Source organism: Gavialis gangeticus, unplaced genomic scaffold, assembly GCF_001723915.1.
Source record: "Gavialis gangeticus isolate Ggan-Ray unplaced genomic scaffold, GavGan_comp1, whole genome shotgun sequence".
Classification (NCBI taxonomy): domain Eukaryota; kingdom Metazoa; phylum Chordata; order Crocodylia; family Gavialidae; genus Gavialis; species Gavialis gangeticus.
In genome coordinates, this window is record NW_017729025.1 from 65,539,386 (window position 1) to 65,549,576 (window position 10,191).

Here is a 10,191-nt window from a genome sequence, read left to right on the forward strand (position 1 = left end):
AACCCATTTTATTTCCCACATTTTAAAAAAAAAGCATCCCAAAGGCTTCTGACAAACATAAACCCTCCCCCCCCCCCCCAAAAAACACAACCCAAAACAAACAAAAGCCAAAGCCCTTCCTGCTCCCCAGTGAACAAAAACCAGCACTTTACCAGAAAAGGAAATGTGTTACTTTGACCCAGCTACCCAGCATCTGTATAGATTGGGCACTTGGGAGGGGCTTTTTGGTGCTTTCATCTAAAAACGGATTCAGTTGGCTATTAGATAAAAGTGCCGAAAAGCTCTGCTGAAGCACCTTATCTGTGGGTGAGCTGAGTCAAATTAATGCAGTGCCTCTTCTGGGCATGAAATATGCTTGGTGCAGGGGCATGCTGGGCTTAAACTAAAGCACTGTTTTGTTTTGTTTTCCCACATCTATTAACAGCCGAAGACCACAGCATTTTCAGTTTAGTTCACTTGCTTAAACTTCAAATTTTCTTTTTGGCTAAATTCTGTCAGATGAAATGGATAACTGATAGTTTAGATTTCTTTTGTAAAATATAATTGGTTTTAGAATGCCCAGCTTGAATATGTTAAATAAATTATAAAATAACGTACATAACATCACAGTTTATTCAGTTCAATTTGATATATAGCTCTTTTGTAGATGGAGACATGCTACTTCAGATTAATTTGAAGAAAATGCCGTAACTTGACTGCCATGACTTTACTCTGGAATTAAACAATTTTAATTCCAAGCAGTATTTGAGCCGAAGTAATTTTACATAAGAGTTCAAAAGTGTTTACGTAACACTTGTAAAGTGTTATGTAATTATTAAATTACATTTCATTATTTAAAAAAAAAAAAAAAAAATACATTTCACTACATCTTCGCCCAGCACTTTTAGATAGGAAGGGAAGGATTTTTTAATTTAATTTGATTTTTTTTTTAAATTAAGATTAATTAAATTCTTATGTCTTAATTATGATAAGATAAGGGTTTAAATACTTATGCTGTTCTGGTTTGGTGTGCAAGTTCTAACATCACTTAATCAAAATTCAGTTTGTGCATGTTGATTAAGTAGTTTTGCATGTCTTGTTAATGTTACATAGTTATCAAGAGAAGTTATTTAGGATTTTTTTGTTTTGAATGCAGGATCACAATAAAAAGGGTATACATAAATGTGTCTCTTCATTTAGCATGTAAAAACTTCTAGGCAGTTACTAAATTTGCATGAACTTTTTTGGATGTAGGTTTACAGACTGATTTTTTTTTTTTTCCCAATTCAAGTGTGGATCTCTACCTTCAAAGATTCATCCCTCGTAATTTGTATCCCTTTAACTTTCGGCATCTATTTTCAGGCTTTGTTTGCAAACTTTTGAGAGTCAAGTTCTCTTTTTTATTAAAGAAAAACATGGTGCTCAGTGTTCTCTTCTGAATTACATAAAAGCTGGTATAAGAACAGATTTTGAATGCTATTGAATTTGTACTTGCATTAAAGCAGTATTTCCCAAACTGTGTGGGGCATGCCTCCATGAAAGTTTGGGTTGGTGTGTGGGGAGAGATGTGAATTACAGCAGCAATCAGTAGTACCCCGTATACTTCAGCCATTTTCACACCTCTCCTTCCCTGTCCATCTCAGCAGCTACCACCACATCCCTCACTGCTCAGTGGTGGTGAGGAAAGTGGCAGTAGGGAAGGCAGGGGCATGCAAGTGCCTGACTTCACAATGGTGGGGCATATACTTGCAAGATCTGGGGAGCATGAGGTTATGGTTTTGCTTCCATTTTCTATCATACTGCACGTGTAACTGCCACGCCAGTCAGATTCTGCTTTTTTTTTTTTACCCTTAAGAGGTGAATATCTATGAGAGCCAGATAATACATCTTCTTGTTTTAGCTGATTAGTGGCTAAAACTAAAGCCATATTTTATGATCTGAAATGTCCCATTGTACTTGTAGGCTGTTTTCAAATATTAGCTGCCCAAGTATTTATTGCTAGGCTCAGATACCTGGAAAATGTGACACTTGTGCTATAGATTATGGGGGGGGGGGCAACCTTCCTTGAGATGTATATCTCAAGTGGCATGGGCAGTCTGTATGTGGCAGTCTGTGGCGGTCACAGCCATAGAGCAGCAGATTGGGCAGGAAGGAGAAAGCAGAGCAGACAGAGGAAGGGGATTGAAGTAACCTTCAGGGAAGGTATGAGCCAATTTATGATGCACTTGCCAAAAAGATCTCTCTCACTACCATAAATTATCACTTTTATTTAATAATTTGCTTTAGAGTAATTGTAGATGACTAAAGAGTAAATCTGGATGCTTTAAATCATTAGGCTGAACTTTTGGAATACACTGCTTAACTTTACAATGTCAGTTTTCTATCACTTGAATTAAGTGGTGAATGTGGTAGGCATTCAGTATGATGATGTAAGGAAATCACTACTCCTACATTAAATATGTATTATAAGACTTGATTCTGCATTGGAGTCCATGGATCCTTGTGCCTGTGGATGGCCCTTTAAATGTATTTTGCACAGATTCAAGAAACGAATGGGCTGAAACTAGGAATAAAAATCTAAGATATTTAAAACAGCCGGAGTTTCTTCTGGAAGGCTAATCACTCAGTATATTTCATTTTGAATGTTGACTCTTATTCTGGGTATTTAGTTCACTTACTTTAGTAACTTCAATTGCTTGGTGTCCTAGTGTGTGAATTTTTCAAACTGGTAGATTGTTATTGTTTTGCCTATGTGGAGACGGCTAAGGACTTCATTTGATTTTCACAGAACCATGTTTTTTTATTGTTTCCATGTTTACTTTCTACATCAGTATGCTAGGATTAAGGCTAGCAGTCTAATCTAGTGTCCTTCTTGTTACATTTTGTTTGATAAAACAAAATTACATTTTCTTTTGGTCCAGAAGGACAAATCCATACCTGGCAGGCAGTTAGTATTTCTTCAGGACTCAGTTGATACCCACATCTGTCATCTTTCAGAACAAAAATGGAAGTGACATACATGGCATCCTTTGGGATCACTGAATATTGAGGACCGAATGCTATGATGGCCAGAGACTTGTAAGATGTTCATGTCTTCTAAAACTGTACTGTCTGATGATCAACATGACATCTAAGTTACAGAGGATGAATTCCAGAGAAGCACAAAACTCTTGGTTCAGAGGCAATATCTTTTATTAGACCAACTAAAAAGCAGCAAAAAAATTCTTTCTTTGGAAGTTTTTGTGCACACACATCCTTCGTCAGGCTGAGGAGAAATCAAAAATTGTAAAAAACCTCATAGGTCAAAAATAAACTTCATTTTGCACATGGGGATAGAAGCTGGAAGTGTATTCCCCTGGGTCTGAGAGTCCTTTTGTGTGTGTGTTCCTCTGTTATGTGCAGATAAGGCAAATCCCTGAAGGTGTCTGATGTCAGAAGCAGGCAGGGAGGTACAAATTCCTGCTTTTGTTGAATCGATTGTTTTCCTTTTTTTTCTGTCCTCATCCCCTCAATCTCTCTTCCTTTTTGTTTTCTTTGTCTTTCTTCCAGTTTCTCCCACTCCACCTATTCTTTAGCCAAATGAAAAGTTTGGCTTTCTCCCTCAGTCCCGTTTTAGTCCTTGGTTTCTCAGATGACATGATATGTAGGTAAGTGATTCTCAACCACAGTGCTTTCAGATCCATTTCAGGGGTGTCCTGCCAAGTGTCACACAATGTTAGCACTGTAAGATGTGCAAACAATAATTCATAAGATAAACCCAACAATTTCAAATAGGCATCTGTAGTGTTTAAGAACATTCTGACCTGTTGCAGTCTTTCTGAGTTCTTTGCAGCAGAAGAATTGCTTTATTATTTTTATTTGGTCAAAAATCAAGTGAAAACTAAACGCCAACAATTTTCTGAGGGGTGCCTTGAGTCTAAAAAGGTTGAGAAACACTGCTATAGGTTATAGTATAGCAGAAGAGGAGGTTGAAAGGTCAGAAAACCAGAGGGTACACTAGAGAAGAAAATGTTATTTCCTTCTCTAGTGTCATCTGCAGAGGAAGAGGGAGCATTGCACTTAGGTCCAGTGCTGGTTATGTGCTTCACTCAAGTACAGTTTGCAGACAGCATCAGTCCCAGTTTTACATACTTTTTGTCCTCATACGATATCCAATCCATATTGGGTGTAGTTCTTCCCATCTCACATTCAGACTCTGAGAGAGGTTGCACCAGAGCACAGTCGTAAGCATTTATATGCATGTCACTTCTGATCATCTGAACTTATTCTAGTTGGCGTTTTTTCCAGTTTGAGAATCACAGGAAAGCTAGCACATGGTAGCCTGTACTTATAAGGATTCATTAGAGTACCTCCAAATGGGTATTTCATATAAAGAAAGGTATGAATTTAGAATTGTTGCATCTTTGCTCTTCACTTGTTCTATTTACTATTGATTAGTTTTTAAATCTCAAAGTACAGAAAAGGTCCGATGGAGATCTTCAGCTGCTTCATTAACTTCAAGAAGCAATCGTGACAGCACAACAGGCGTAACAGGGCTGGCATGACAGAATGTGATGGTCCCTGACATTCATACTGGAGGGACAGCAGTCTGTTAAAAGAAAAGAAAGAAGTAGGTAGTTCTGGTTAGTGGCTGGTTCAAGATAACTGTGTCAGCAGAAGACAGAGACCTGATATCTCCCAGAACCTTCTTGATCTACTCTCAATTAAATTGAGAGATCTGCTAATCTATCTGTTGATAAGGAAAGCTGTCATGGCCAAAGGTTTCGACATAAAGATAGAGGGAGTTCAAAAATCTGAAATTTTCTGGATGCAAAATAAGGGCTTGCAGAGTCAGGTGGTTGTTTTCCACAACACCATCAACAGATTTGGGCTGCCTATCAGTGTGGAGCAGACAAAGATAGCAGTGGTTTTCAAAAGAAAGGAAAAGAACTATGCAGACATTTGGTGGCACCAAAATGGTGGACTGTGTGGTCAGTATTGGCTATCTGAGAAATCTCAATGTACTCGAAAGACATTGTTCTAAGGATATTGAAAGGAAGATAAAGTTGATGTGTGGTGTCAAAAGTGACCTGAAGCCAATATGGGAGAAACAAAGCAGTCTTCCTTGATTTAAAAATAAAAACTAAATCGGTGTATGGTCTCCCTCTTGCTTCATGTGGAAAAGAGAAGATCGTTTGAGAAGGGTGACAGATGAAGATAGCTTTTAAAATGAGATGTTGCAGACGGATACTTGTAGTCAGCTGATGAGAACATGTAAAAAAAAAAATGAAAATCGGAAAAAATATCAGTGCAAGAGAGTCGTTAATGGAACAATGAGAAGAATGCTTTAACTCTTCATCTGCTATATGAAGGGTGACCACTGGTTAAAACTGCTTTTTGACCTGGTAAAGGGGAACAGACCAGACTGGATGACAAAACTTAGGGCTGTCGCAACTGGCAGCCCATAGGCTGCATGTGGCCCATGATGGGTTAAATTGTTGCTCTCGGGCTCCTGTCCAGCTTCCCCTCCTCACCATTCCTCCAGCTGCAGGTTCCCTCTCCCTTCAGTTTCCCTTTCCTGCCCCTACCCTTGCCTTAAGGGACAGGGCAGTGCAGCACAGCACAGCCCAGCCTTCAGTGCCAAGGGAGCCTGCAACCAGGAGTGACTAAGTGGTGCTGTACAACAGGAAGATTCAGGGAGCAGCAGCAGGGCGTGCCTGGGCACGTGGTGTAGTGAGAGGGGGAGGAGAGATGGTGGAACAGGGAGGTGCGATGCAGCTGTGGGTGGTTCCTGGGTGCACAGTGCAATGCGAAGGGTGTAGAGCAGTGGGGGGAGGTGCAGCCCCTGAGACCTATGAACCCTGCTGGTAGGACCCGAACAGCGCCTAGACTCCTGGAAGCCCTGGTTGAACTTTTAGTGTCGGGCTCCCCTTTGCCAGAGATAGTGATGATAATAATTTTAAAATTACCATTTTTGGGCCCCGTTTCTGTCCAGGCCCTAGGCAGCCTACTGGTTCGCCCATGCCTGTGTCTGGCTGAGGGGCATGTGGCCCCCAGACACTTGCATGTTGGACAGCCCTGACATATCTAATCTGGTGCACTAGATATTTAGAGACAGTGTGCTGAAGCAAAAGACTGAGCACAGCGAAGAGTTGGACTGCAGGGCATGGCTGTTCCCTGTGGTTATAAGGCTCAGGAGACAGAGGAACAAAGGATTTTCTTTGATATTTTAATTTTATGCAGATATTTTGTCTTAATTTGTTCCTTTGTCCTTTTTCACATTTTTGTGGTAGGACCCTTGGAGCAAATTGATGGAGCACGCACCTGCCCTCTTAAAACCAAAGCTCAGGGGTGTCAAACATATGGCCCACAGACTGGATACAGCCCACAGAGTGGCTCTGTCTGACCCACTGGGCTACTGACAGGCTACTGACAGGTTGTTGTGGGGCATGGCCTGCCTTGGAATTCAGGGCCCTTTGACCTTGTTGGTCACAACCATCAGCAGCAAGCTTTGCTTGCCACCGCCACCTTCAGACAGTTGCTCCTCACTTAAACCCTATCCTTTGGATCCACTGCTACTGATGGACCACTTGCTGCTTCTGGACCAACTGTTTCCTCTGGGTTTTTCGTTGCTCCCGCAAGGCCTATTGCTTGATCCGCCATTACAGTGGCCATAGCAGCTGCCCATGAGCAGGCCATAGGCTTGATCTTGCCCACAAGGAGTTGTGCAGTCTGGATCTTGCCAAGGGCTCCAGATAGGTTTGACGCCCCTGATTTAGAGGGTAGTGAGTCCCTAATAAAATTTCCTTTCTTAAATAAATTTAGCAGGTTTTGGTTACTTTTCACCATCTTCCCTGGAACTTGGGTGGTTTTATTTGTGTATTAATTACTGTATTACAGTTTGTCTTGTATCTTGGCTTTTCTTAGGGGAAAGCAGTACTTCATTTCTTTGAACCTGTTTAGATAGACATTGACCTTTCAGCTTTTAGTTTATAGTTGTGTATAGTGACAGTGATCAGATTATTTTATGTCATTGTATTAGAACAAGATAAGAGTTTCCATTCTCACTTCCATGTGAGGACCAGTCTGAATTTACTGTTTTCAGTTTTGCATGTACAGAAACCTGACCAAGTCACTTCTGTTCAAACCTTTTCTAATATTAATTAATTTGGGTTTGCAGGGTTCATCTGAGGTTGGGCAATATTGCTCTTGAACAGATGAGAAAATAAACAGTAGAGGGGACTTGCCAGTCCATAGTCAGACTAGAGATAGAGTACTGGATTAGGGAAGACTGTACTTTGGTCTTAATTAAAAAAAACTCTTGTCCTTTTGCTGTCAGAATCATTCCTCACAAGTCAATAAGAATGTGAATATCTACAGGTGAATTTAAGAGCAATTTTCAAACTCTTTAAAAGCAACTATATTTAACATAGTTACAAAACTCTCTATCTCCTGATAATTTGAATTTCTCCTCTTGGACAGAATTAATTGAAATTGAAGGATTTGAGCTGACACTAGTACCATGTGTTACCTAGTAAAACTGCTCCAGTATTAAGTTTGCTTTATCTAAAGGTACAGTTGAGGAGATCTGGCTTGCTTGTGTCACTTACACAGGTTCCTGCACACTTAGCACTTAGGGTATGTACAGACATTTGAGGAGAATAAGGGGAGGTTAAATCAAGTTAAAAATGGCCACTTGATCTAAGGTAAATCAGAATGGAGGGGGTAATGGGGTCATCGGGGGGGCAGATGAAGTCTGTGGGTGGGATTGAAAGCCAGTCAACTTTACCCACCAATGAACAACCCTTCTGCCCCATCCTGCCCTCTCCCCACCCTGACTTGCTTCCTGAGCTCCTGGTACTGGGGAACATGGGTAAAAACAGCACAGGGAACTTGAAGAATGGGGGACTTAGGGGGTTTGGGAGGGGTTGTCTGGGGGTGGAAGGAGGTGCTGGGGGGCCAAAGATACCCTGGTGCCAGGTTGGGGCAGGGGTAGGAAAAGCATAGCCCTGGGGCTGCAGCCAGTGGCTGGGCTTTCCCAGCCCTGGGGTTGTTTTGGTAAGTGTATAAAAGTTTGGTTACACCAGGTCTGCCATTTTTAGATGCATCTTACTGTCCTGAACTTCTGTGGAGTTTATACTTAGATTGACCTAACTAGGGATCTAAGTTTAAAGTCTGCACTTGGGTGCACCCAGGTTGGATTAGGCGGCCATTTTTAAGGCAATCTTAACCTCACTGAATGTCTTAATTTACCCTTAGGGTGTGTCCCAACAAGCAGAATGCATATTTGTGCCACTGCTATTTGTCCCCAGGCATGCCCCTGCATGTGTGCTTTGGCGTGTGGGAAATTGCCCCCAGTGGGGTAGGGGAGGCTGGAGACAGCACCTGTGCTGGCCCCAGCAGCCTTACGTTGGTGCCTTCTGGGGCAGTGGTAGTGTTGAGCTGGCTGCTTGGAGCCTGGCCAGTAGCCAGAGCATTACTCTGGTTGGCCAGGCTCCTTTTCTGGTGGTGCATACTGCTGCCACATGCACCACAACACTTTTTTTAGTGGCATTTTTTTTTTACGCCAGGATCTCCTAGTGTAGCAGTGTGACAAACAGGTGCATGTGCACCTCGTGTAGTTTGCAGCGCCTCAAATGGGTTTGAGTTGCTGCAAACTGCACTGACGAGCTCATCAAGATGCACCCTTAGAGTCTTTAGCAGCTGCTGTGCCATCCTGACTGGCACCTCCCTCTCCTGTTTTTTAACTGCTCCAAGTGAATCCATTCCTTGAAATTTAGGGCCTAAATCATCTATTATCATTGTAAAACCATCAACATTTATTGCAACAAATACCTAATAAGTCCAAGTCCTTATTCTTATAACTAATATCACATTTACTCAGTTACTGTTTTGCTTATCTAGTTCTTTAATGCAGTTTGTGTTTAAAAATAGATGTTTATTTCTAGATGCTGCCTTCTGTATTATATTATATGGCAGTGTATGGAAATTAGGCAGTAATTTATCTGCTTGATCTTTGGATAGTACTTAAGCCTTCTGAATTGAGTACATAAATCTCAATTTCAGTAAAGAAAAAGGGTTCTTCTAGTTCTAGACTAATTTTAAGCCTTAGAAGACTTTTATCTGGAATTTCCTTATAGCATTTTTAAAGCTGCCTTATTTTTGTCTGATGTTTATGATGGGTGTGTTTTTACTTGTATCTTACCAGTTTTCAGATACCTTAATAACTTTAGGTGAAGTTTTGTATAGTTGTATTTTTAGTCTTTCTGTTTATTCATATTGAATATGAATGTTATAACTTTTAGAATGCTCTTTTTAGTGTAGAAATATATTGTAAAATCTTACAAATTTTCTAGAACTGTCTCTACTTAAAGGAATATAGGGCAATTTTAAACCAAGCCTTCTTTAATTGGACACTTAAATCTAGACCTGTATAAGACTATTTCAGAAGTGGCCCTTGCTAACCACAGTTGGACTTAATTTTTCACACTACTAAACTTAATGTCATTTATTAAAAAAACCAACAACACAGGGAAAGTTAACTGTTTGTTGCATCCCCGTTACAAGTCATCTGTACTACTTCTCCCCTCATTTGTAAGCTAACTTTGTTTGTTCTTGTTTCTCATTAAGTCATTTAGTAAAATGGTTTAATACTACCAGCATTTAATTCACATGCATTTTCTTTAATGGTTTCTTTTTGTAAATGTAACATATTTGGTTTTTCATGGGGACTTGAAAGTGCTGGATTTATTTTTCTCTTACGGCAGATTATCAAGCAGTTCTACAAAAGAACGAACAAGTTTTTAATAACATTCTTTGATTTGGTGGATTAAAACTGCTTGCATGCAACTTAGATTCAGTTTAAGCCTTTTTTATTTTAAATTTCCAGAAGAACAATATATTAAAAGTACAAAAAAATCAATATATTCTTTAAGGAAGTCCCATCAGTAATCATTTTTGTTTAATTAGCAAACTGGATTTATAGACTGCTGTGAAGTCAAGCGGTAGCAATCAAATGAACCTTTGCTGCTGACATTAATTTACAGGGGTCAACAGGACAAAACTTCACGACATGATAGCTGATCTGGGCGATGATGAGCTACCCCACATCCCTTCAGGAATCATTAATCAATCTAGGTCACCCTCTTCTAGAATGACTGATCATGAAGGTGCAAGAGCAGAGGAAGGTACAAAAATTACTATCCCCTCTTAAAAAAAAAAAAAAAAAAAAAA

General features: G+C 40.2%; 1 protein-coding gene across 1 annotated transcript in view; it reads left to right on the forward strand.

Moving 5' to 3' along the window:
- The window catches only part of STRN3 (striatin 3), a 112,385-nt gene that overhangs the window by 48,578 nt on the left and 53,616 nt on the right, over positions 1-10,191 (forward strand). Inside the window, exon 9 of the mRNA XM_019519922.1 lies at positions 10,005-10,145. Coding sequence (XP_019375467.1) covers positions 10,005-10,145 — 141 coding nt within the window. The remainder of the gene's footprint in view (positions 1-10,004; positions 10,146-10,191) is intronic.